The following is a 27,987-nucleotide window of genomic DNA, read 5'->3' as shown; positions in this document are numbered from 1 at the left end:
CAGTAATACAATCATTTATTTATTTGTTCTGAAGAAAACAGTTGTTAATGGGTTGTGACAGCGTACACTTTCAGAGGTTGAATCAAACATCAAAGTCGTAATGTAACATCAAAGGCAAAACACACAGTGAGGGAACCTTTGATCAGTGTGATGCTAATAATGAACAACAAGCTGTTAGCTGTTCAGTTTAACTCTAAAGATGAACCACAGGTTGAATAAAAACCCTTTGACTTTCATCAACAGCACAAAGACGTTTCTGTACTTTGTAGTTCCTGAATTTAATTTGTCACGTCACTTTTCCTCCGTGTTCCAGAATCTTTATTAATCCCACAAGCCATTCAAAACAAAGACACACAGACTTTACCCCTACACCTCACCTGGACCTGGTTTAATCTGGTCCTAACCTGGTTCAACATGGTCCTAACATGATTTAACATGATTTAATCTGGTCCTAACCTGGTCTAAATTGGTCTTAACCAACTGCACCATGTCATTAAATCACTCCCAATGTTTTAAAGACAAACCATAAACCATTTGATAAACACAGAGAACAGTTTCATATACGTGTACATGTTGGATTAAATAATGCATTAAAGTAATGTCAAATCAAAGAAAGAAAGAAAGAAGAACAGTGGACATCAGGTCCAACAAAACCACCAGGATGTGCAGAATGAGCACCAGAGTGATCAAACCAAGCAGCTGTGTGTGTGTGTGTGTGTGTGTGTGTGTGTGTGTGTGTGTGTGTGTGTGTGTGTGTGTGTGTGTGTGTGTGTGCGTGTGTGTGCGTGTGTGTGTGTGTGTGTGTGTGCGTGTGTCAGTACAGATGCAGCAGAGTCCAGACCTGCACCATGGAGAACCAAACTCAGTCCATCTTCTCCTTGTGAACCAGTTTAGGCGCGTCCACAAAGTCGTGTCCGTTGAAGAGGATCAGCGTGGCTGTGATGGCGCTGGCCGCCCCCCAGAACATCACGTAAACCATGGTCTCTGTCCATGTGTCCCCTGGAACCAGAGAAACACCAGAGTCTGACACACTGCACTGGCTTTTACATCTCACACACATTAGCTGCTGGTTTACATTCAAACCCCGTCTCATTTTCCCTTTAAAAACCAAATAAAGAAACAAATAAACATTGTGGTTATTTCTTTATTTTTCCACTTGTCTGCACATGCTGTCAAAGGTCAACACCACAGGAAGTGCAATCATTATGAGACAGCAATGCATATTTTGTTATTGCAATAAAATACATTGATTTATTTTATTGCTTAATTGTGACCATCACCAGCCCTCCATAAGGAAGGGTAAGAAACACTTTATTAAAGGGAGAATATAAACAGGGAGAGCAGTGTTACACCTAAGTGGAGGGGGGGGTAAAGGGAGCAGGGAGGAGATTGTGGTTATTTCTATTTTACTGATTTAAAAGCAAAAAAGAAATAGAGAAAAAGCAAAAACAGATAAGCAGCGTTTTTCTCGTTTAACCCTCCTATCACTCTTTCAATGTTTATCATAAAAAAATATAGAGTAAACGTTTTTGTGTTAGTAATATTTGAGGAGGATAGGAGGGTTAAAATTAAAATATTAATGATTTGTGTGATAATTATGGTGGAATTCTTAGTGTGAGAGCTACATATTGTTAGCGCATCTCACACAGAGCCACTGTTTAGGATCTATTTCAACATTTCTCATGTTTTCTGATGTTGTTTCAGCTCGTATAAAGCACCTAAGTTTTATTTTGTGGTGTTACGGTCCAAGTAGTATCCAGATAAACTGGTGACTGCCTGTCCTCTGTGTGGCTGGGACGAGTTAAACTAGAGATGTTAGAAAATGGAGCATTAGAGACAAAGGTAATTACACAGCTTTTGTGAGGACGGTAAAAATTGTTTCTCATGTTTTAATACGTAGAATTAGTGATCAGTTGGTCAGAAAAAACAAAGAGTTACGAATGTAACAATGGTTCTATGAATCCCGAATGACCGCCCGAGGTGGTGCTTTAAGCACTGAATATTCCCCTTTGCGCATGCGCAGTGCGAGTATGTATATCAACAATGTCACCCGTGACCTCTGGATGACCCGGAGGAAGTTTATATCTTCAGGTATCACTCCAGGGTACTTTCCTACAGAATCTTCTCGCGAGCACACAAGGGTTCTGAGTGACAAAGAGCTCTGGCTGTCATTCGGGATTCATAGATCCATAGTTACATTCGTAACTCTTCGTTCTACTTCATCCCCGCACGCAGCTCCAACACATTGATGTGTGCACCTTGGTCTTCCACAGGCCAACACCCCTGGGCCGTCCTGCTCTGCCACACCGCTTCCCATCCTGAGGGGCATGCGTCTGTGGTAACGGTCTCCCTGCGAGATGAAACAGAGCCCATAGGGACTCCTCTGAGCAAGTAAGCCCTGTCCCTCCACGGAACCAGGGCACAAAGACACTGCTGTGAGACCTTGAGCTTCCTGCTCCTGGGCTGCTTGGCATCCAAGTGAAAGCTGTTCAGCCACCTCTGCAGCGGGCGCAGCAACAGCAAGCCCAGAGGAACTACCCCCGAGACTGACGTTAGCTTGCCCAAAAGACAAAGGAAAGAGATATAAGTCAGCCAGCGGCCCTCCCTGAATATGGTGAGCTGGCAAAAAAAACGTCCACACGGTGGGGGGGGGGGGTTTCGCTGTCATAGTTACACTGTTCACTAAAACGCCAATGAAAGTTGTGACCCGGGATGGCACCAAGCAACTTTTTTCCACATTCACCTTGAGTCCAAGTCGAGCCACATGGGACAGGAGACGCTCTGTGTCTTGTGACGCCTGGACCCGGGATGGAGCACAGATCAGCTAGTTGTCCAGGTATGGGAGAACCTTTAAGCCCCGAGACTGAAGAGGTGCTAGGGCCGCAGACACACACCTTGTGAAGACCCTTGGAGAAAGAGAGAGGCCTTGGGGCAGCACCCTAAACTGCCAGTGGCGGCTGCGTTATGCAAAGCGCAGAAACTGCCTGTGTTGCTGCGCAATTGGGACGTGAAAGTACGTGTCCTTGAGGTCTATCGATGTGAACCAGTCCCCATGAGCCACCGTTCTGAGGACATCTGCTGTGGTCAGCATGTGAAAAGGTATGACCTTCAGAAATTTCTTCAACCCTCTGAGGTTGAGGATTGGGCGGAATCCGTCTGTCTTTTTTGCCACTAAAAAGTATGTTGAGTAAAACCCTCTGTGACCTGACCGAGGGTCTACAGGCTCGATGGCACCCTTGGCCAGGAGGGCGGACAGCTGATGAATGTCATTCTGACCCGGCCGGACGTGGGGGCCGGGGGCAGAATTTAAGTTTGTACCCGTAGGTTAGGGTGGCAACCACCCACGGGTCTGAAGCATGAGTAGCTCACTGTTGGAGCTGCTGATGCGAAAAATATCCGACCGCCGGCCCCAAGGCCTCAATCTCTGCCCCCCCGGCCCCTCTGGGCCCTGGTGGGAGGGCGGAAAGGCTCTGGAGCTCAAAATTGTCTGGGGGGCAGGCGAGCAGAGCCCTGAAAATCCCGGACTGGTCTCTGTGCGGGACGCTGGGCATCACTACAACCAGTGGAGTGAGTTGTCGGCGGCATGTGGGTGTGAAGAACAGCAGGGGGGCCCTTCAGCCTGCCGGCCAGGGGTCTGTCAGGAGGAGGAAAGCTGCTGCCTGGTTTGCCTCGCCTGGATGGTTCGTGCCAGCGCTTCCTGGGCAGCTGGACCAAATATCTCCCCCGGTTCGACCGGCAGGCTGCGCAGCATTCTCCTGGCTGCCTCCGTTAAGTTCAACTGGGACAGCCAAACCTGATGACGAGCTTAGACTAAGATGGACATTATTCGCCCAAGCTCTCTAGACATAAGCCCAAAAGCCTCCAATGAGGTATCACAGAAGGTAACCGTATCGGCATGCACACCGCCCTCCTGCAGTGAGGCTGAGAGGGCCAACATGAGATGTGATAGGGAGTTTTCCATGCGACCAGCATGTGCTCCAGCATCATAAGCCCTCGTGGGAGGGTCATCGGCTATTTGACACTGGGGTCGAAGACACCTAGCATCCCTTCGAAGTGCTTCATCTGGGGACACAATAAGAGAACCGATGGCAGGCTCGATGGGCGGAGTGCGATCCAGGCCGGCCCCCGCTGCATCATGCATCGCTGCCAGGGTCCGCCCATCTGCAGAGAGACGGGTGCAAGCCTTACTGTCCCTCCAACAGGACTGTAACTCCTTCAGATAATCCTCTGAATGTGGAATAGCAAAAGCTGCGGAGGCAGGCCTGCGCATGAAGAAGGCGCTTGCAGATGCTGCCTCTGCCTGCTGTGGGACAGCTGTGTGCAGCCGCTGTAGAGCCAGGCGCATGACAGCGCGCATGGAGTTGTCTTCCACCTCGGCCCCTGAACTCTGATCCGAGGAGTGGGAGCCCTGCTCAGACACCTGGGATCCGACATCCAAATTCTCCCCATAATCACAGAAATGGCTAGCCGAAGCAGCCAAAGAGAGTGCATCCTCCTCGGGCAGCAGCGTTGGCATTGGTGGAGAGAGTGCCGCATCAGCCACCAGGAGAATAACCGGCTGGCTGTCGGCCAGCAGGGATCTCATCTGAGCCAATTCAGCAGACAGCTGCTCGACTTTAGATGATAACCCATTATGGTCAGACTTCGTTTTCTTCCTGGAAGGGGCAGCTGGCGAAGCCTCTGCTTGCCTTTTGTAGCGTGTCTGACGGGTCGGAGGTGGCTGGCCTGGGGGGAGGTCGACTACGGCTACTGAGCCTTCCACCCCCGCCAACCTAGCAAACCTGGCCGCCCGAGGCAAGTAGCTGCAGTTCAAGCAGGGATTGCCTGACAGCGCCTCCCGCAGGTGCTCAGGACCAAGGCATGTGGGGCACAGGTCGTGGCCATCCTCTGGCTGTAAAAAAACCCCACAGGATGTGCAGATATGAGAGCCATCCATCGTAGCTGCACTGAGAAGTCACTGATTTCAACACAAGTATTCTAGCTCAACAAAGGGGGCGTGTACGCCGCCTGTCCGGTATCACCGTGCACTCCTCGGCTTAGCCTGAGCGCGGACGCTATAGATTGGGCGAGTATAGGGACCGTATACTGGGGAAGGGAGCGCGCACGCTGCCTGTACAGTAGAGGCCAAATACACTTTAAAAAAATTTTTTAAAAAAAGACTGTACTGTGATCCTCACCCGAACTGGGCTCTTCAACAGAAGATGACACTAGCTCAGCCGGTGAAGCTCATGTAAACAAATCCACGCTGGGCTCTCGGCGTGCGCACACGACCCACCAGCAAACAAATAAAGTTGCCTAACTTAAATTTTGGGAGTAGGCTGCTCAAACACAGCCATCACCGACAATTTTATTTTATAAAGACAACCGTTGATCTGCCGAATAAGCGGCTACTTACCTTGTCAGCGTGTGTCGTGGGGACCAAACACAAACCATATGCTGGGTGGAGGCGGCGCTAACGAGGCCTGTGCCAACAGAGGTTGCTAATGGGTAAAGCTCCCGCTATCCAAACACTCACGTCGCAGCGCCTGGAGGGCGAATGCACGCTGCTCCGACCTACCACGGTCACGGAGCTACTCGCGACGGCAGCTTGTATGCACAATATTCCAGCAACTGCGCGTGAAAAGAAAAAAGGAAAGTACCCTGGAGTGATACCTGAAGATATAAACTTCCTCCGGGTTATCCAGGGGTCACGGGTGACATTGTTGGTATACATACTCACACTGCGCAGGCGCGAAGGGGAATATTCAGTGCTTAAAGCACTGCCTCTGGCGGTCAGCAGGGATGAAATAGAACAAGCGTCACCAGTAGATCCATAACACCATCTCTGGTTACTTTAATCAGATTCTGTTTTATGTTTTATTCCATCAGTACACCAGTCATGTGACTTCATGCATTGATTCTTTTTTGTCCAGGACATAAAGTCTGTCCCAGTGTGTGTGGTATGCTAACAACATGTAGCTCGTCCCACAGAGGACAGTCAGTCACCAGTTTATCCGGATACTACTTGGACCGTAACACCACAAAATAAAACTTAAGTGCTTTATACGAGCTGAAACAACATCAGAAAACATGAAAAATGTTGAAATAGATCCTAAACAGTGGCTCTGTGTGAGATGTGCTAACAATATGTAGCACTCGCCTCAGAAATATCACACCATTCATTTTATTTTACAATTTGTTTTGAATTTTTTCTGTATTTTTGTTTTCGTTTCAAATCATAAATCAAAATAACCACACTGTTTATTTCTTATTGTGATTTGGTTTTGAAAGGAATAAGATACAATACACTGATTCCATTGCTTTAAGCACAGACAGATGTTTTTAACCTGTAATCTACTTTTTAAATGTCCTGTTTCCATCATCATCATCATCATCACACATTCTTACCAGCCATGAGGAAGCAGACGATGCACATGGAGAACGCCACCAGCATGATGATGAGCAGCTGTAAAAGAGAATGAGATGAACAAAGTGTAGCTAGCATGATGCTAACGTAGCACACCCCACACTGACCGTCAGGAACTTCCAGTCCTTCTGCACACGTAGAGGAGACGCTCCGTCTGACTCATCCACAGCAAAGTTTCCCAGGAACAAGTCGATGGAGTCCTGCACACAACAACAGGCTCCGCCTACTTATCCATCACATCTACTTCCTGTACATGGTTTCCTGACGCTGCACTGTTTGTATCTGTCCAACATGTTTAGCTAACTTAGGGATTTCACTGAAGTTTCCCAGTGACAAAAACACATTATATGAAGCGTGGGAAAAATATCTATTCATACGATATCACAGTTTTTAGAGAAAACTTTGTTTTTTGGAAGTCGAAGTTTTGTTTTTGGAGAAGGAAAATAAGGAAATCAATTAAAATCTCAATAATCATACTATGAAATAGAAATAATTGAATCAGAATCATTCAATATTTTTTTTGCATTTTAGAGACATATTTGTGCATTTCTGTTGTTTTGTGTATTTTTCAGTATTTTCTGTATCTTTGGAGTCATTTTTGTTCATTTCTGTTGTTTGATATTATCAAATAAAAATACTTGAATCAGATTCACAATATTTATTGAATCGGGACATGAGTATGATAATGATATTGTGTTCCATTTACATATGGATTTGTCATCCTGATTTTAAATAATCATATTCATATTTAACATATATTCATTTAAAAGGTATCTGTGAGAACGTATCAGGGCCAAATGAAACGTCGTCTGTGATTGGTCGATATCACCCACCTGTCTGAAGCCGTCTGAGAAGTTGTTCTTGTAATATCGGATCATGGCGTTCCACCCGTCCATCAACAGCCCCCACCTCGTCCTCTTCCCTGTCCTGATTGGTTCATATGGACAGGTGTCAGTGTGTGTGTGTGTGTGTGTGTGTGTAGCGTGGCGGTGGACTACATTACCTTGTAAAGTCTGTTTTCAAAGCTCCAGTTCCTGCGTACTGCACAGCACATGCGTTGGCATTGTCAGCCCATGCTGTTAGAAAGCGCGCAAACACACACACACACACGGAACGTGAGCAACACAAACACACGTGATGCAACAACATGTCAACAACTCGTACCGTTCTTGTAGATCTTTTCAAACTCCGCCTGCTCCTCGATGCGCTGACCCACATTCAGGACGCCCATCCTCTATATACACACACACACACACACACACACACACACACACTCTGTTAAGACGTGACCAGTGTTTGTCTCACATGGTCTGATTAATGTTTAACTTTAATCCATCAGTGACTTGTTAATAAACAGTCTGATCCTAGCGCTGATAGTGAGTCACAGGTAGGAAACCGTTATCACATAATCAACATTCATTACAATAACGTTTTGTTTCTTTGTGTTTTTAACCATTTTTTTTTCTATCTTTGGAGTCATGTTGGTGTATTTCTGTTGTCATTTTACTCTGGGAATATCGTAACTCATCACTAACCAATCTAAACTATTATGGAACATGGTTGTAGATTGGCCATGTGAACATATATAATGTAAAGTAAAATGAAAACCATTATTTTAGGTGCATTAGTTGTTGTGTGTAGTTCTTAGATTTGTGTTGTGTCTTTTTCATAAAACAGACACACCCAGTGCACACGTTAAGAATCAGCGTTACTTTTGATAATTGATCATGAGTTCTTTGTATTTCATGGATGTTGTTGTTTTAGGACAGATTAAACTACCTGGTGAGCAGGTTTAGGCCTGGAGGATTTATTTTAGACACCATGATGATGAAAAAGAGCAAATATTGGCACTAAGTTGGTCTTTTTATGCAGAGTAAATAGAAAAATTTCATTTCAGCCTTCTAGAAAACTAACAAAGTGTCACAGCTACATTGAACATCATGGACCATGCTAAGACGTTGTCCTGTGTACTTTGGTTGCGTATGAAATACCTGCAGCTGTGACTGTAACGAGCGTCGGGCCAGTAGACTCTGGATCACGTTGGTTCTGTCCAGGCAGTCCATGCAGTTACTGCGGAAAACTCCTTTCTGCTGGACCACCAGCTTCTCCTCAGAGTTCACCAGGAAGTAACTGCACACAGAAGAGTCCTCACTGCTTTACACACTTAAAGGGGCGGTATTATGAAAAACATCACTTTCTAATGGTTTAAACATCCTTTAGCCTCATTCAGAAGGTCAAAGTGTAAAAAGTTCTGTTTCCTCCCTCCCTTGTTATTCCACATTTTGTTAAAAGTCAGCTCCAAATAAGACAGTTGGATTTTTGCCCTCTTATGATTAAGGATGGGAATTTATTTAAATTTTAGCGATTCTCTTGCCAATTCTCATTAGGGGAGGGAATGAAATAATACGATGCACTAGCATGCCTTGGACTGTGGGATAAAACTTGTACTGGGGTTAACTTTAGACACGTTGATCCCAAATACCTGTTTCAGGTATTACCACTCACTCCTTCCCTCTGTCCACAGCCACCACCATTATAGTTTAGCCTCACGCCTACAACTTCACATCTCGCTTTACAGTAATCAACTCTTTCCCACCCTTCCATTTCTCTTCCTTGAATCGCTCCTCCCTGCTCTCTTCCCCCTCCACCTCCCCCCACCACCCCCTCACCTAGGTGTAACACTGCTCTCTCTTTTTATATTCTCCCTTTAATAAAGTGTTTCTTACCCTTCCTTAGGGAGAGCTGGTGACGGTCACAATTATGCAATAAAATAATGCAATAAAATAATGCAATTTATTTAATTGCAATAACAAAAAAATAAAAAATAAAATGCATTAATGTCTAAAAAAATATTGCACTTGTAGTGTTGACCTTTGACAGCATGTGCAGACAAGTAAAAAAATAAATAAATAAATAATCCAAAGTGCAGCGTAAGAGGTCACAATCAGTTCCACTTTTAGTATCCGTTATACCGCCTCGTAACACCTTTGATGATCTGACGTGTTTGTGACCCATTGTGACTCAGCGGTTGGATAAAACAACGGACTATTGTCTTAAATGGACTATTCATGTAGTCAGAAGAGGTGAGGAGGAGAAGGAATGATTTACTGCTGCTGCTGTGATAAACACACGCTGAAGCAGTGTTTGACTCACAATAACAATAGTCTCTTAAATATCCATTTGTTTTACTGTAATGTGCTGTTTTTTGGCTGAAAACAATAACAAGAGTGTGTGGAAAGCAAAATTCAATCGCAATGTAACCAGCTGTGGCGTAGAGTCAGCATCTATAGACCTGCCCACTCATGCCCCAAAACAGCCTGTTTTTAGAAGCGTCATGAAGTGACTTTTCAGGGGCTAAAACTCAAGAAAACAGGCGAGTTTGGGAAAATAAACCTCAAATGCTATGTTGTTGGGGTTCTTGGAACAAATGGAGATGTGTGAAAAATAGCATGACATGGGACCTTTAAAGAACATGCATTTGTCACATGAGAAGCATGTAAAAAAAACATGATTTAGCATGAGTTAGCATAGCAAAAAGCTGAGCTTACCTGTATTCATCCTGTGTGTCACTAACAGAATCTACCAACAGCTGCAGACGGTCCCATCTCATGTGACTGCACTCTTTGTGGAAGTCAAAGGCAATGTAACTGTGACAATGGAAGGAAAGAGTGCACGTGAGCTAAGCATAGCGACACACAATTAAACTTTAAAGATATAAACAAACATTCTCATATTCAAGAATCCAACGCTCAAATGATAAAACACTGGGTCCAATCCAAGCAAAATTGTCCAGCATCAATAAAAAAAAAATAATTGGTTGAAAATAATTCACAAACAATGAATCTTTATTACAGCGTTAGAAAACGACACATGCATCTCAATTAATGAGAATATCACTCAAATGTTGGTTTATTTCAGTGACTTAAATGAAAAAGGGAAACTGATGGATCAATCATATCCATTTGATTTGATTTCTTTATTTCAATATTGTACTGAACACTTTAAGTGTTGTTGAATTAATAATCACTAAAAGGATAAAAACTGTTGTGACCACAGGGGGTGACAGTTCCAACTCTATAGTTTGGTAGTAGACAATGAAGCACAGAAGAAGGGCTCTCCTAAGGGACCTTTACTCTCTCTTAAACAGTGCGCTGACACGCTCTGGTGGCTGGAGTTAGAGAGTAAGGGTGTCCTCATACTGCCAGCTCAGGCCATTCCAAGCTCACAACAGGAACCCCCCTCCCTGTCCCTTTTCTGGCACGGTAGAACGGATGTGATCAACAGCTCAACTCGGTTCCCACAGACAAACTTGTCATCACGTTAATTTATGACACACGTATGGCATTACGTCATCATTAAGAAACTCTGGGTTTGTTGTTGACAGTACATGCTGTTAATTTCATATCTTCTGTTGCGTAGGGTAACTACGTCAAGATTTACCCAGACACGTGCTCTTTTCACGGCTGGATTATATGAACAGACTGGGTTTCTTAGGGCCCCTGAACACATCATGTTAATTTAAATGACCGTAACTCTGCTCATATTTGCTCTATCGGAGAATTACCATAAGTTTAGGAAAGATAAGAAGTTGCTCTTTACAGCCAGTGTCGGTAAATTTAATTTTACTCACACGTGATTGAAACATCAAAGATGCTGCTTTGTTTTGTCGAAATCGACACGAGGAACATAGAGAACCAAGTGAGTGAGAAAGAAAGAGAGATTAAAACAGACCAATAATCAGTGGATTTAAATGAAAATAAATGTGTTTGTTTAAACTGTGTGTGTGTGTGTGTGTGTGTGTGTGTGTGTGTGTGTGTGTGTGCGTGTGTGTGTGTGTGCATTTATCTCCATCACAATAGACAGAATAAAGCTCAGAGTCAACATGGGACCATGGGATGCCTTATTGTTTTTTAAATGTAAATTAAATGATTATTTAATGTTCTGTCATTTTATTTTCTAGGAGATGTTTTTCATTGTTTCAATAATTTAGAGACTTTAGGAAGGTTTATATATGTTTCAAACACAGATTGTTATAATACATAATAAAGGTGATTTACTTGAGTCAGCACTAATTTCAGATTGTTTTTAAGTCTTTGTATAAAGAGACTTTAACAGGACAACAATGATGTGCAGTAATGTGGCTTCATATAATAATAACAATGACCACTGCACACACCACCAGAGAAGCTTCCAGTGAATAATTTACAAATGAAAAAAAGTTCACTGATGGTGACATTGAGATATTGTGTGACAAAGATATCAAAGGTTGTTATTTTGAGGAATCATATTTATGATTAAAAGTTATGATTGTATTATAGTCTAAAGTTTAGAATTATCTGGCTTGTCTTCCTTTCTTTCTGTTCACATCATAACTTTATATTTAGTACAAAAAATGTGTTTTTTCGGCTAATTTTACTGATTATTGTTACACATCATCCTGCATGTGTATTATATACAGTATAAATGTGTAGATTTAACTGTTAGAGAAACTATTTTATTAAATACAAAGCAAATGACATGCAAACAGAAAAACAAAGGTAGAAATAGTTTATTTAAATTGTGTAATTAGTGAGTTGTTAAAGTGCTGAGGTGCAGCAGAGGGTCTTCTTCTGCAGAGACGTGATGATGAGGGGTTCGAGTAAAACCCAGAATTCTGAGGTATTTCTGAGGATATAAATATACATATAAACACATTTTACTGGAATATTAACACATATAAACCAAAACATATAAAAATGGGACATTGTACTGCTGCAAATGTGTAACATATTACTGGTATTATGAGAACAGGACACGTGTTTTGGTTTATATGAGTTAATATACCAGTAATATGTATTTATATCCTATGATGAGCTGCTACACTGTTACTGGACCACTGTCGGCTGATGGTCACGTTGTCCTCTGCCTCCATGAGTTCTCTGTGGTGTCATTACGGAATGAAGATGTTTATGTAAAGCGTTGCGCGGTACCAACGTCATCACATTTTGCACACGGGTCGAGTCGCTTTGTGTGTGCGCATGCGCGGCCCACCGTACCAGTCTGGCACGCTGTTTGGACCACCTCTTCCAGCAGGACCATCGGGCCGTTACCCCCCCTACCTACGCAGGCCAGACAATGGTCCCCATGGTTACACACATGCACACAGCTGGTTAGAAACAGCCCTGGTTAACAGTGTGAGTACACCCTAATTCACAAACTGTTGAAGACACAAACCCTGAGAATAGAAGTCCTTTTGTTTATCCTCTTTCTGTAAACAAAAAGGTTTATATCGACATCTTTAACTTTTCCTGGAAAAATCTACTAAATGATCTAAAAATCAGGATGAATGTTTCACTCCAATAGAAACAAATGGGATGTTTACAGGCAGTGGGGCCGTGTGACATCATCAAACACGTGATTTCAAGATGGAGGAACACAGGCTCTAAAACTGTAAAGTTTGCGTATCGAGAAAACAGGAGCGTTGAGGATACTTTGCTTTGAAGTCAACATTTGGACAAAGCTAAATCTCACACTAGAATGTTATTCATTGATTACAGCTCTGCATTTACTTCTCTTATCTCAGGTAAACTGGTTGAAAAACTCACGTCTGTTGGTCTGAGTGATGCTATGTGTAAGTGATGTTTATCTTTTTAACTGGTAAAAGCATATGACTGTCTTTCTGACAAAGTGTTTATGAGTACTGGATCTCCTCAGGGGACATTTTAAGTGCTTTGCTTTTACTTTATCCACTCATGATTGTGAAGCTTCTTCTGACTCCATTTTGATCATCAAATATGCTGATGATGTCATCATTATTGGTCTCATCACTGAGAATGATGATTCATCTTATAGAGCAGAAATTAAAAATGTTGTTCAGTGGAGTAAAGAAAACATCTAAAACATGTGAACTTGTTTTAAATTGTAGTCATGGTAACTCTCACGCCTGTTGTCATTAATAACTCTCAAGTGCAAATTGTTGAGGAATGCAAGTTTCTGGGTTTAACTTTGTCTAATGACCTGAGATGGAACAAAAACACTATAATCACATTATCAATAAAGCTCATCAGCATCTGTTCTTTCTGTGGAAACTTAGAGAATTTAATAATAACTCTAAGATTCTGCTTAACTTTTATGGCTGCACCATAGAAAGTGTGTTTGTTAGCTCTATGACTGTGTGGTTTGGTAACATCACAGCTAAAGAAAGGAGAACTCTGAACAAGGTGGTTCTCTGTGTAAAAAGCTCTGTGAGCTGTTTGTTCTGGAGGTTCTCTATGATTACAGACTCTTTAATCGAGCTCTGATAATCATCAATAACTCTTCTGGTACTGGTCACCCTGGTAAAGCCATGGTCCAGCTCCTTCCCTCCAGGAGAAGATATCGTTCGTTGAGATGCAGAACATCTCACCACGTTAACAGCTACTTCCCACAAACTGTTATTAGCTGAACTAAGCACGTTGAAGGCTGTTCTTTTACTTTTATTGTTGTATTGTTTTAAGTAGGTTATACGTGTGTTTTTATCACGTCGCTTTATAATGTCAAAAGTTTCCCTTTGTACTTTTACTGTGTTAAATATATTTGTCTATTTTGGTGTTTGTCGTCGTCGCTGGTGCATTCTGGTGTATTTTCACAAATATTCACTGCAAACGGTAAATAAATGGAACTTGAAGTCGACCCTTTTTGAAAAGGCAATAAAATGAATATGGTGTATAATAATGTGTTTTGTTAGACATAGATCTACTAATAAGTTCATTTAGAAGATTTTTGGCCACATCTGTAAAAACAGTGGAAGATCCTTTTAATACTCTCTTGTGCATTGCATTGTGGGATGTGTGTTTAGTTTGGTTAAAGACGTGCCTGGTAATGTAACCAGGTTAATGTCACAGTGTGTAGCACTTACTTGAGCATACCATTGTTCAGACCAGAGACCATTTTAGCAAAGGCCTGCTCCAGAGGCTTCTCTGAGCCTTTCTGGTTCACCTGGAAACAAAGCACAGAACAGGAGAATGGATGAGGAAGCGTGATGGACAGCTGTCCAATAGGAGGAGGAGGAGGAGCTCTCACCAGGTTCAGAACCGTCTGCTTCCCATAAATCAGGAGCTGAGAATCAAAGTGTCTCTGAAAGCCATCCATCTGCTCAAAGAATCCAACAGTTAGACATCCATCATCGTGCTGAGAGCTCATATCAAAAAAGCGGCAGGGCTTACATGAACCATGGTTTTGCTGATTATTGGTTTAGGTTTGTATTTCAAGTTGGGTCTTTGGCTCCAAAAGAATGGCATTGAGCCTCTAGTCTGTGGAAACAGAACAAACACCTCAACATGCACACAAACATGAAACCAGCCTCCAGGAGGAACATTAGAACCTGGAGAACCTAGAGAACCTACCTGCACAAAAGAAGCCTTTGCTCCTTCAAACAGCACGATCTGCTCAGTCTCCACAAAGTTAGCAGCATGGCCTTCAGAGTCGATGCCTATGGACACAGCAGGAGAAACATCACACTGTGTGGATTCAACAGAGCTCTTTACACCAGTGGTTCTCAACATGTTCAGGCCCTGACCCCCAAAATAACGGTCCCAGAGAGCAGGGACCCCCACTGTAGCTGAAGGTGTTGAACACAGACATGAACATTGAAGAACAGTCATGTGGAGACAGGACCATCTATAAGGGGGAATAAAGGGGAGAGATTTTTGGGGTCCATCCATAAAGTCAGTAAAATGATGGTCCATTGTTCTATGAATCTGTGATAACCACATTTATTTATTCATCTGAATAATATCCACTGTTATCCAGGAACGTTTATTATTATTATTATAATCATCTTAAAGATGGAAATCATGGTTTTAATCACTAATAAAATGGTTCAAAGTGACCAAAAATGGTGGAAAAGGAGGTGAAATGAGATTTTAAAAAACACAGAAATTAAAGTTGTAAATTAGAGTGGATAAAAACAGACAGAAAAAGAGTTAAAAAGGGTCCAAAGTATCAATATTGGAACAATTAGTTTAAACTGGTAAATAATGGCAATGACAAATGGTGAATGTAGTTAAATTGGCCAAAAATGTGTCAACATATGTGACATTAGGTGTAAAAGTGCTGAACATGTCTAGAAAGTGGAAAAAAATGTGCAGAAAAGACATTAAAATGTGATGTAGAAGTATGAAGTAAGAATGTATTAAAAGGAGTAAAAATATGGCAAGAAAAAGTGATGAAAACAGGTTAAAATATGGTGAGTTAAAATGTAAAGGGGAGGTATTATGTAAAATCAACTTTTTCATGCTTTATATGATGTTACTATGTCATTAAAAACATAGCTGGAGTGTTGCCTTTGTTCATTCATGTATGTTTGAGTAATCTATAAAAACTCTGATGCATCCATTTTAGGTGTAAATACTCCTAGGAACACCCCCACCTCCTAGAGACACCTCAGACCTTTTGACACCACCCACCACTCCACAGCAGAGCCCCTCCCCCTCCTATGTTCTCTTCCTTAGGTCAGCCCACAGCACCCGCCCCCACAGATTTAGCTTTTCATTTACTTATTTTAAAAACTTTTGTAAAGAAACTCATTAATGTACGCACTAAAATAAAATGAAATAAAAATGTAAATAAAACTCGTACCCCTCCCCCGCTTCCTGCTCCGTCCAAACAGCTGCAGTCACAGCAAACAGCTGATAGATAACTGTGTGTTGATTGGTTTACTCTGCTCATCATAGCAGCTGAAAGTGGATTAATAAGTACACAGACACAATGTGATCCTATTCTGGACTATAGTGCTAGCAGCAGTGTGTGTGTGTGTGTGTGTGTGTGTGTGTGTGTGTGTGTGTGTGTCAGAGATCTCCATCCGTACGTTAGCATTCCTCACTTTGATAATCATTTTAATGTACTGTAGCGATGTAAAAATGTAGAAAGTATCCAAATACAGCACACAGAAAAACAGAAGTAAACATCCATGTGTGTTTGTATGAGTACTGAAGGGGGCGTGTTCATGGGCGTGTCAGACAAGCTTGGAGTTTCTCTTTAATTTTGCCTCTGTAGCGGAGCGTGAGGGACAGACTGCTGTCTCAGCTTACTCTACACACAGTGGGCAGGGGGAGGTCTATGCAAATCCAGGGACACCCCCCCCCAAAACAGAGCATTTTTACAGGGTATTAAACCTCTTCTGTTCCTTAATTCATGTTACGTTTGAACCAAACACCAGCACAGATATGTCATTTAGACCACAGCGAAGTGTTTTAAAAGGTGAACATTTTTCATAATATGTCCCCTTTAAAAATATGCAAAAATTGGATCAAATTGTTCAAAAAAAGTTTCTTGAAGGCATCTAGTGACCCCCTCCCAGTGTCTCGCGACCCCAAGTTTGAGAACCCCTGCTCTACAGCATGTTAAATAGAACTCTGCACTGTCACCATGGAAACACCTGGGCTCAGTCCCATGACTCCAATGAGGTTAATGAAAGTCAGACTAACTTTACAAACAGTAATGTTAACATGAGTCATGAGTTCAGCTCTGTTAATACATGTTCTAAGTCATTTGATTGGCTGTGTGCAAATGTTTGTCTGGAGCACAGCTTTTTGTCAAGGTCTTTTTACTGTTACTTTTTCAATTCTACATATAAACAAAAACATAAACATCAATGATGTTTCAAACAGTGAAACATGCCCCTCCCCTCCCCATAGCTACAGCTGAGCTGTTCTCAACGTTTTAAACAATAACAGAAGTTAAAACATGCTGTGAAAGGGCAAATTAGAGAAGGTATATGAGATATAGAATATAAATATATGCATATGTACACATACACAATAGACACATGCCTATATATATGTATGCATACATACACACTAAAAAAGCTGAGTGAACAATGAAATAAACAAGTTACCCAAAAAGTGGTGAGATCATCAGCTCTAATTTACAGTATCCTTAGCTTCTATTTTTTCTATATAAGTTATAAAAGGTAATCTGATAGTATAAAGTTTCTAGTGGTCGTATTTTCTCATATTTTAGGAAATGAAAAATATCATTTAGCTATAATTTAAAAGTTGGAGGATGTTTGTCCTTCCATTTAAACAATATCAGTCAACGTGCCAACAGAGAACCAAACACAACCATAGTTTTTGTCTAACGACAGATGTAACTCAGGTGGTGTGACCCCAAAAACTGCTGTTATAAGAGTGAGTTTTAATGACATTTTAAGACATCTGTAAATGTTGAGAATATCAGTTTCCAAACCCGTCTAGTTTTATACAGGACCAGAACATTTGTAAGAGTACCTGGTGCTTCCCTACTACGGTCACACAAGGGATCAATACCAGGAACATCTTAGATAGTTTGATGTTGGACCAGTGGAGGTGATGCATAACATTAAAAATGATCACAGCGTGTCTTAAACAAATAGAAGAAGAGGATATTTCCCACGGCTTCTTCCCACATTCTCTCAGAAAGTTCTAACAGTTCAACCTGATCAACGCTTTCAAGTCGTGAGAGTTAATTAAAGAATAAACAAGTCTAATGGAGCCTTTAGAACATGGGTTCAGTTTGAAAATGGAGTCTAGGAGAGAGCTGGTCAGTGTGGATGGAAAGAGGAGATAAATGTTGATACAAAATTACAGATCTGAAGATATCTGAAGAAATGTGACCGTGGAATATTTCATTTTGATGTCAATTGATCAAAAGATTCAAAAGTGTGGTTAATAAACATATTTCCAATTATAGTGGCTCCTCCTTTAACACAAACATCAAAGGTTTTATCTATGATTGATGGTTTTTAGTTATAGGGGCGTGGATTGAAATATCTTTTTATGAAAAAACTCTGAAATTGCGTCGATATCTTAAAAGAATGTTTAATTATTGGATTTGAAGAATATTCAGATATAGGTTTAAGTAAAGGAAGATTTGTATTAAGCAATGGATCTAAAGAGGTAGAATGACAGAACAGATGTTCTAATTGAAGTTATTTAGGGGTTGAATCAGAGTTTTGGGATCCTTACAGTACAGTATAGTTTTGACAATGGCCTTGTAACATATTTTTACATATTCTATGTGTTTTCTTATTACAAATTAACTCTGATATTAGTTTGTCAATTGATGTGAAAAAAGATGTTGACAAGAACAGAGGAATGCTCTGAAAAACATATAAACATTTAAGAAGCATCTTCATCTTAATGACATTGATTCTACCTCCTAATGATAAAGACCCCATCGTTCCTGCTTTAAATCACACAATAATGAGGGAAATTAGCTTTGAAAATGTCTTTAAAATCATGTGTGATCCAGATTCCTAAATATTTAAATTTGCATGTGTAAACTTTCAGGGAAAAATGTCAAAATGAATGTCTGGAGCACAGCTTTTATCACAGGGGGCGGGGCCACAAACATGTGACTGCATCTGGTCTGAGGGTCACATGATCAACATGAAAGTTAGGTTAGAATAATGACCAATCAGAGCATTAACACAGGAAACAACAAGTTTGTATATTTTTGTGGTTTTGTGTGTTTTTGAAGGTTTTTTGTTGCTTTGTTTTATTTTTGTGGTCTTCTCTGTTTATGTCGTCCCTTTGTTTATTGTTTTCATTTTGTGTATTTTTCTGTAATTTTGTTTATTTTAGTTTTGTGTGTTTTTTATTTTTCAGTATTTTTGTTGTCATCTTGTCTGTTTTTCTTGTCCTTTATTGTTTTCATTTTGTGTTTTTTCCTGTAATTTTATGTTTTTCGAGTGATTCAGTTTGATTATTTTAGGGTCACCTGTTGCCTATGTCGGAACTAGAGTTATTTGATGTGTGTCATGTGATAGTGGTTTATCTGTTTGTTTTTACCTCTAACATAGTATCTGACGCCCGCTCTAAAGCAGCTCCTCCTGGAAATGAGCACCCACTCAAACACTTTCCCGTTGATACGACACGGCCTTATGATGATGACTGAAGTCAGGGTTAAAGATTTGTTTTGTGGTTATTTCTTATGTTACAATGTCAAACAAGGAATAAAGGATACATCCATGGACCAGAGGAAGAGCAAACTTATGAAGCTGTGGATAAAACACATTTTTGGTTATTTTTTGTTACCAAACAAAAGGGTGAGTTGGCCACAGAATAACGTTGATCTGCGTGTCTTACTTCAGGCTGTGCAGCTAGTTCTCTCAGAAGGTTTCCATTCCACACAAACCTCTGATCGGCCTGAAAAACACAAGCAGCGTTAAGTTGGGGCCTTCTGTGTAGATGTGTATATCAGTTGATGTACCCTTTCCAATAGACTCATCTCGTGGAAATCAGGGCTGGTGTTGGCTAGCCTCTGCAGCGTGTGCGTCAGGTCAAAGTCGGTGCAGAAGTAAAAGCCGTCCGTCATCAGCACGTTGTTGATCATGGACAGAAAAGTCTTATTCTCCTGAGCCTAAAAAATAAAAAGATCCTATCACCACATTTCACAGATACAGCCATAGCAGGTTAGCATCATGCTATAGAGGTTAGTAATGTAGTGTAGCAGTTAGTAGCATCATGACGTAGAGGTTAGTAATGTAGTGTAGCAGTTAGTAGCATCATGCTATAGAGGTTAGTAATGTAGTGTAGCGGTTAGTAGCATCATGACGTAGAGGTTAGTAATGTAGTGTAGCGGTTAGTAGCATCATGACGTAGAGGTTAGTAATGTAGTGTAGCAGTTAGTAGCATCATGCTATAGAGGTTAGTAATGTAGTGTAGCGGTTAGTAGCATCATGCTATAGAGGTTAGTAATGTAGTGTAGCGGTTAGTAGCATCATGCTATAGAGGTTAGTAATGTAGTGTAGCAGTTAGTAGCATCATGACGTAGAGGTTAGTAATGTAGTGTAGCAGTTAGTAGCATCATGCTATAGAGGTTAGTAATGTAGTGTAGCAGTTAGTAGCATCATGCTATAGACGTTAGTAATGTAGTGTAGCAGTTAGTAGCATCATGCTATAGAGGTTAGTAATGTAGTGTAGCGGTTAGTAGCATCATGCTATAGAGGTTAGTAATGTAGTGTAGCGGTTAGTAGCATCATGCTATAGAGGTTAGTAATGTAGTGTAGCAGTTAGTAGCATCATGCTATAGAGGTTAGTAATGTAGTGTAGCGGTTAGTAGCATCATGCTATAGAGGTTAGTAATGTAGTGTAGCAGTTAGTAGCATCATGCTATAGAGGTTAGTAATGTAGTGTAGCGGTTAGTAGCATCATGACGTAGAGGTTAGTAATGTAGTGTAGCAGTTAGTAGCATCATGCTATAGAGGTTAGTAATGTAGTGTAGCAGTTAGTAGCATCATGCTATAGAGGTTAGTAATGTAGTGTAGCAGTTAGTAGCATCATGCTATAGAGGTTAGTAATGTAGTGTAGCGGTTAGTAGCATCATGACGTAGAGGTTAGTAATGTAGTGTAGCAGTTAGTAGCATCATGCTATAGAGGTTAGTAATGTAGTGTAGCGGTTAGTAGCATCATGCTATAGAGGTTAGTAATGTAGTGTAGCGGTTAGTAGCATCATGCTATAGAGGTTAGTAATGTAGTGTAGCAGTTAGTAGCATCATGCTATAGAGGTTAGTAATGTAGTGTAGCGGTTAGTAGCATCATGACGTAGAGGTTAGTAATGTAGTGTAGCGGTTAGTAGCATCATGACGTAGAGGTTAGTAATGTAGTGTAGCGGTTAGTAGCATCATGCTATAGAGGTTAGTAATGTAGTGTAGCGGTTAGTAGCATCATGCTATAGAGGTTAGTAATGTAGTGTAGCGGTTAGTAGCATCATGCTATAGAGGTTAGTAATGTAGTGTAGCGGTTAGTAGCATCATGACGTAGAGGTTAGTAATGTAGTGTAGCAGTTAGTAGCATCATGCTATAGAGGTTAGTAATGTAGTGTAGCGGTTAGTAGCATCATGACGTAGAGGTTAGTAATGTAGTGTAGCGGTTAGTAGCATCATGCTATAGAGGTTAGTAATGTAGTGTAGCAGTTAGTAGCATCATGCTATAGAGGTTAGTAATGTAGTGTAGCAGTTAGTAGCATCATGACGTAGAGGTTAGTAATGTAGTGTAGCGGTTAGTAGCATCATGCTATAGAGGTTAGTAATGTAGTGTAGCGGTTAGTAGCATCATGACGTAGAGGTTAGTAATGTAGTGTAGCGGTTAGTAGCATCATGACGTAGAGGTTAGTAATGTAGTGTAGCGGTTAGTAGCATCATGACGTAGAGGTTAGTAATGTAGTGTAGCAGTTAGTAGCATCATGCTATAGAGGTTAGTAATGTAGTGTAGCAGTTAGTAGCATCATGCTATAGAGGTTAGTAATGTAGTGTAGCAGTTAGTAGCATCATGCTATAGAGGTTAGTAATGTAGTGTAGCGGTTAGTAGCATCATGACGTAGAGGTTAGTAATGTAGTGTAGCAGTTAGTAGCATCATGCTATAGAGGTTAGTAATGTAGTGTAGCGGTTAGTAGCATCATGCTATAGAGGTTAGTAATGTAGTGTAGCGGTTAGTAGCATCATGCTATAGAGGTTAGTAATGTAGTGTAGCGGTTAGTAGCATCATGACGTAGAGGTTAGTAATGTAGTGTAGCAGTTAGTAGCATCATGACGTAGAGGTTAGTAATGTAGTGTAGCGGTTAGTAGCATCATGACGTAGAGGTTAGTAATGTAGTGTAGCAGTTAGTAGCATCATGCTATAGAGGTTAGTAATGTAGTGTAGCGGTTAGTAGCATCATGCTATAGAGGTTAGTAATGTAGTGTAGCAGTTAGTAGCATCATGCTATAGAGGTTAGTAATGTAGTGTAGCGGTTAGTAGCATCATGCTATAGAGGTTAGTAATGTAGTGTAGCGGTTAGTAGCATCATGCTATAGAGGTTAGTAATGTAGTGTAGCGGTTAGTAGCATCATGACGTAGAGGTTAGTAATGTAGTGTAGCGGTTAGTAGCATCATGACGTAGAGGTTAGTAATGTAGTGTAGCGGTTAGTAGCATCATGACGTAGAGGTTAGTAATGTAGTGTAGCGGTTAGTAGCATCATGACGTAGAGGTTAGTAATGTAGTGTAGCGGTTTAGCATCGTGGCGTAGAGGTTTAGCATCGTGGTGTATAGGTTTAGCATCGTGGTGTATAGGGCTGCAGTCAGCCAAGGCACACGTAGCGATTAGTCAACCAAAAAAGAAAAAAAACCGGAGGAAAATAAAATAAAATGAATGAACAGGTACAGAGGACGACGAGGAGAAAAAAAAATATTGTTTTGGCGTTTTGTGGCGCTGATTTGTTTTTAAACACAGACTATTTATGATATGAACCTTATTCAAGCTTTGACCAGAACCTGACAAAGCTAAAGTGAAACCTCCAGGTCTCATAGACATTATATATTTATATCAGAGTCTGACCTGAAATCCACAATTAAAACCTATTTTTTTCTCATACAAATGACATATTTACGTTTGTTTTAGTGGTAAACCTGTTTTTATTAATAAGCTGTTAATGTCAACATCAGGTCAGTGCATGTGGAAACAAACACACGTCAAACACAGGTGTGCAGTGGAGACAGTAGTGGATCTATTTACATAATCCACATATCAAATATAAGGATAATCCATGTTCTTGTGCAGAAATAGGGTTGATCTGACAATGGATGCTTGTGCTTCAAGCCTGTCTTAGTTTGTTCCTGATCTGATTTGATCTGATCTGATCTGATGACACTCACTGACATCTGAAGAACAACACTTGTTTTTACAGCCAGCACGCGCACGCACACGCGCACACACACACACAATATTTGATATTTAACCCTTATCACCTATACAAGTGCATTGCATTTTTTTTTTTTAACGGTATTGATAGCGGTTTAGCATCGTGGCGTAGCGGTTTAGCATCGTGGCATAGCGGTTTAGCACCGGGGCGTAGCGGTTTAGCATCATGGCACAGTTTAGCATCGTGGCGTAGCGGTTTAGCACCGGGGCGTAGCGGTTTAGCATCGTGGCATAGCGGTTTAGCACCGGGGCGTAGCGGTTTAGCACCGGGGCGTAGCGGTTTAGCATCGTGGCATAGCGGTTTAGCACCGGGGCGTAGCGGTTTAGCATCATGGCACAGTTTAGCATCGTGGCGTAGCGGTTTAGCATCGTGGCACAGTTTAGCATCGTGGCGTAGTGGTTTAGCATCGTGGCGTAGTGGTTTCATAGCCAGATGTGCTTTTGCACTTTGTACATGCTTGGCTTTCTGTGTGCAGAGATCTAACAGCTACATTTCAGTGAGATTAAACACAACAACAGTGCAGTGTTTGTGAACATTAACACAGTCTCAGTGATCAGCTGGTGCCAGCGTGCACCACTAATAGGATCTATGTGCTAATCTGCTTCTGTTAGCTGCTTTAAACGATCCATATCCCCACTGGTTCACAGGTCATCACCTTTACTGCACTGACACACACTCACACATGCTGTCCACTCAATAGTGTCTCATGAGATCAAGGGTTTATGGATACAATTGATTCCATTCTAACAACAAATATGAATGTGTTTTATTAGCTCCACCAAGGCAGGAACATTACCACCATGTTTGTGTGTCTGTTAGCAGGATGAGGTCAAAAGTACTTCACAGATTTTGACAAAAATGTAATCAACATGGAAGATTCCATCAGAACTTTGAAGAGGATCCCAATCAAGATATTGATCCTGGATCAGTTTGAAAAATCACTCTTATCAATGGCAAAATTAGAAAAATTAATATCTGGGTTTGTATTTTGTGTGTTTTTGGAATCATTTTGTGCATTCTGGTATTTTTCGAGTTCTGGAATATTTTTTGAAGTTCTAGAATAATCTCCTGTGTTGGTGTTGCCCTTCTCTGATCCAAATCATGAATTGACAATAAAACCCATGGACATCAGTGTTTTTTGTCTAATACGACTTCTACTTCTCAGCAGGTGTAAATAAAGAAGCAGTAAGGACAGTTCTAACCTGAATCTCTGACAGATGAAGAACACTTTTCTTATAGGAGATGATATCAAAGTCCACAGCCTTCCACACAGCGTGGCCCAGCAGACTGCCCACGTTCTTCTTCCTGGTGATGACTATTAGGTACATCCCTGTAAAATAGCCGCTGCTCTGTTACACTATGTCTGTGATGGCAATAAGAGCTGATGGAGGATGAGGTGTGCACCTACCTGCCACCAGGCGGATGGTTCCTATGATGCCACAGATAGGCCTGGTCACTGCTGACGGAGGAACATCAGTTTTACCTAAACAGGAACCAGTTACAGATCACATGTTACCTTAAATACGACCATATGTGTAGATAATCACTAAGGGTGGGATCCAAACACAACTTATGTTGGATAAGAAGAAAATGGTGATAATCGTCACTGTAGAATTGCAATACTTGTAAAATCAGAATCGCAATTTAAATCGAATCGGCAACCAAAAATGGGGTGTAAAATCGGATGATGATAAAAGGGTAACATCCCAGCGCTCATAATCCTCCTACCTGTCAGAGTCATCTCACTAGAGACCCTATCAATGGCCAGCACAGCGTCCACTCCTTCATCACACGCCTCAATGTAGAACTTCTCGGGTGTCGTGTGTCTAGAAGTAAAAAAAGACATTATTTAACACATTGCAGTGATTTACAGTCAAATCCATGTCTATGTAAGATTAGAAACACCAGAGTACACACAAAAACATCTGAACATCTGTGTTTTAAAGCTCTTTTAATAATAAAGTCGTTAGTGTGTGTGAAGTCATGGCCACGCCCCCAGCAGACAACTGAACATGTGATGAAGGAGAAATGGATGAAACCACCTTTGGGTGAAACACTGTCTTTAATACAGACAAAGATATGGTGTTAGCTGTGGTGTTAGCATTAGCTCATTTAACCTCAACACATCATTGATATTAATATTGGATTATTTTTAATGTATAAAAACAATCAGAAGAGTCAGGTAACATAATATTTATATTGAAACGTTAACATCCTGTTAATATAAACATTAGGGATGTGCAGTTAAAAATCAATTCAAATGTGTCATGGTTTACATCGATACTCTGAAATTGAATTGCAGAACTTTAAAAAAAAAAAAAAAAAAAAAACATTTTTTTTTTACAGCAGAGGGCGTTATCTATTTAGAATTTGAAATTCAGGATGCACCACCATGTTTTAAATCAGAAGTGTGGAAACATTTTGAGACAAAATGAAAGGTGAGAAATAAAGAACATGGCCTTTTATAAATACCGCAATATTTTTAGGCCATGTCACGATACACGATATATATCTCGATATTTTGCATTACCCTTGAATTAACACTTTGATGCACAAAATCACACCAGTATGATGATTCTATATGTCTACATTAAAACATTCTTGATCATACTGCATTAATATATGCCAATTTTAAACTTTCATGCAAAAAAGGGGATATCACAACTAAGTCAAAGTTGACATAACTGTATTTATTAAACAGTGAGTGGCTCAAACATAAAATTGTCAACAGAAAGTGCACGTTCTGTGCAAAATTGTCACAGAGACATTTCAAAACAAGACATTAGTGCAGGATGCAACTCACATGGCATTTCAAAACACAAAATTAAAGTGCACTTTTTGTACATAATGCCACTACAATATTTTAAAACAAATAGTGCCCTTTTGTGCATGTTGTCATTAAGATGACATTTCAAAAAAAAGAAAAGGAAAAAAAAAAAAAAAAAAATCCGCGAGTTTAACGGTATGGTCATTTTCAACACCGCACAGACTACAAGCTGCAATATATCGAGTATATTCGATATATCGCCCAGCCCTACTTTCCACTGATATAATCTCATAAATCACATGGTTTGAATGTCAATCAAAGGAAAAGAGGCTACCAGGAACTAAAGGTAAACTAAAATAACGTCACATTGAAAATGGTTGCTCACACTCATGTTCTACTCACTAATATGAATTATGTTGAATAAAACATCATGTGGATAAAAATGTCTCAGGTCCCTTTTTATGTCAGTTATATAATAATATATGGGTTTTAGATTATTTAAAGTTCTTCAAGGCATATTATTGCATTGCTAACTTACGTAATCTCCGTCCCTTGTCGGTCATCGCGAGTTTTCGTGAGCAGTTTTTAAATGTTGTCGACGCAATGAATTGCGGGTCAGTATTATCTCGTCTCCTTTGGTAAAGGATGCATCAGTGTTTCCTAAGCTAAAGGAGGTTATAAAGGAAGCACTGAGCCTCCTTTCCTTAGCTTAAAGAAAATTTGAACGCTCTTTATCAAACACTTACCGGGGGTGAAGGAAAAGTGGATAGGAAAGGAGATAGGAGGAAATATTTGGATGTAGCCTGAGTCTCTGAGCTGGGAATTTTCTTTCTGGTCAGACTTTATTTAAATTAAAATTATTGAGATTTATATTGTAATGTATTTTAAGAAAACAATATTGAGATACGTTTTGGTCCATATAGCCCAGCCCTAGATGAAAGGATTATTAAAGTGTCTTATTCTACTGGATAATAATGAATTAGATGCTGAGCAGCCTTCATGTGAGCCTGACTAAAGGCAGCTCCAGGTGTTGGTCATGATGTGGAGGACAAACTGGAACAACTGGAAGTGTGTGGGTGTGGAATGAGGTAGTGTTCAAACAAAGTGTGTCACCTTTAGGGAGGAGTGCGTGCTAACAGCAGCTGCTAATGCTCATGCTCATGTTCTCCTTTAAACACACACAGGCTTCGTACACACTGTCCCAGCTGACAGGAACGAACACACGGTGCAACCGAACTATGCGAGCCCGGCAGCAGCAGTCACACACAAACTTCACCCGCTGTTTGACAACGGGCCGATTAAACACACACTACAGCCTCAGCTCACACAAACACACACCTACACAATCACCACAAAGCACACTCTAACACGGACAACTCAACGGATGTACACGGCTTTGTGTGGAAGGACTTACAAATTGTATCGCTCGTAGACGGTCGCCATCTTCGCTGGTTTGCTTTACCTCAGTGACGTCAGCAGCCAGCGTCACTCAGTGCTGTTTGCGTTGCCAGATACAGTCACAGGAAGGACGTAAATACGCCTTTAGATTAGGTAGGGTATCTGACACAATCTTAAAAACAAAAACAAGATCATCAAATATAGCTGAAATAAACTAGGGAGGATTCTGGATCAATGATTGGATCAAATCTTGAAAATGAGTTTTTCAAAAAAAAGAAACGGAACGGATTAGATGACGAAGATGGCGGGAAAGAGGGGTAAAATACGGGAGTTTCCCGGCCAAAACGGGATACTTGACAGGTATGCTTAAGAACAGGGGTGCTCACTACGTCGATCGCGATCAACCAGTCGATCGCAAAGGTAGTGTTGGTAGATCGCATGACATCAAAAAAAACAGACGTCGTCTTCTTCTTCTTCTTCTAATGGTTTCCGGCAGGCTGTACACTAAAAGAAGCGTAATGCTGCCCTCTTCTGTTCACTTAGAGTCACTCCATTTTAGATTCTCAAATAGAGGTTGGTAGATTGGAGATACCTCACAATCACCTGACACTTCCCAGCCGCCGTAGTACGTATCTATTAAAATCGACTCTGTTCTTGGTGCAAATATTGACTTTATTGAAAACACTGTCAGCCCAAGACTTGAAAGTTCTTTAAATAACATTCCCCTTTCAACAGA

The 27,987-nt window shown here is 40.9% G+C and overlaps 1 protein-coding gene across 2 annotated transcripts; it reads right to left on the bottom strand.

Annotated features, from left to right (window-relative positions):
- sacm1la (SAC1 like phosphatidylinositide phosphatase a) lies at nt 1-27,736 on the bottom strand. 2 transcript variants are annotated; one of them, XM_028460638.1, is made up of 20 exons: nt 27,268-27,736; nt 24,815-24,912; nt 24,495-24,569; nt 24,289-24,416; nt 19,616-19,765; nt 19,492-19,551; nt 19,370-19,403; nt 19,195-19,296; nt 14,770-14,855; nt 14,590-14,676; nt 14,447-14,515; nt 14,283-14,362; nt 9,955-10,053; nt 8,398-8,536; nt 7,571-7,640; nt 7,410-7,482; nt 7,240-7,333; nt 6,514-6,606; nt 6,388-6,445; nt 1-999 (listed from the first exon to the last, which is right to left on the bottom strand). In XM_028460638.1, the coding sequence occupies exons 1-20, from the start codon at nt 27,294-27,296 to the stop codon at nt 863-865; spliced, it is 1,761 nt and encodes a 586-aa protein (XP_028316439.1). In that variant the 5' UTR covers nt 27,297-27,736; the 3' UTR covers nt 1-862. The 2 variants fall into 2 exon arrangements, with proteins under 2 accessions (XP_028316439.1, XP_028316438.1); XM_028460637.1 differs by having other exon boundaries at nt 14,283-14,515.
- Nucleotides 27,737-27,987: the final 251 nt, after the last annotated feature.

Source organism: Gouania willdenowi, chromosome 11 (genome assembly GCF_900634775.1).
Source record: "Gouania willdenowi chromosome 11, fGouWil2.1, whole genome shotgun sequence".
Lineage (NCBI taxonomy): Eukaryota > Metazoa > Chordata > Actinopteri > Blenniiformes > Gobiesocidae > Gouania > Gouania willdenowi.
The sequence above is the reverse complement of the archived record's forward strand: the minus strand, read 5'-3'. Positions and strand labels throughout refer to the sequence as shown.

Coding starts and splice junctions, on each gene's coding strand:
- sacm1la (XM_028460637.1), bottom strand. CDS start 27,296: ATGGCGACCGTCTACGAGCGATACAATTT. Junction 14,856..19,194: donor CGTCAGATACTATGTTAGAG/GTAAAAACAAAC, acceptor CTGTGTCCATAG/GCATCGACTCTGAAGGCCAT. Junction 8,537..9,954: donor GACACACAGGATGAATACAG/GTAAGCTCAGCT, acceptor TTCTGTGTGCAG/TTACTTCCTGGTGAACTCTG.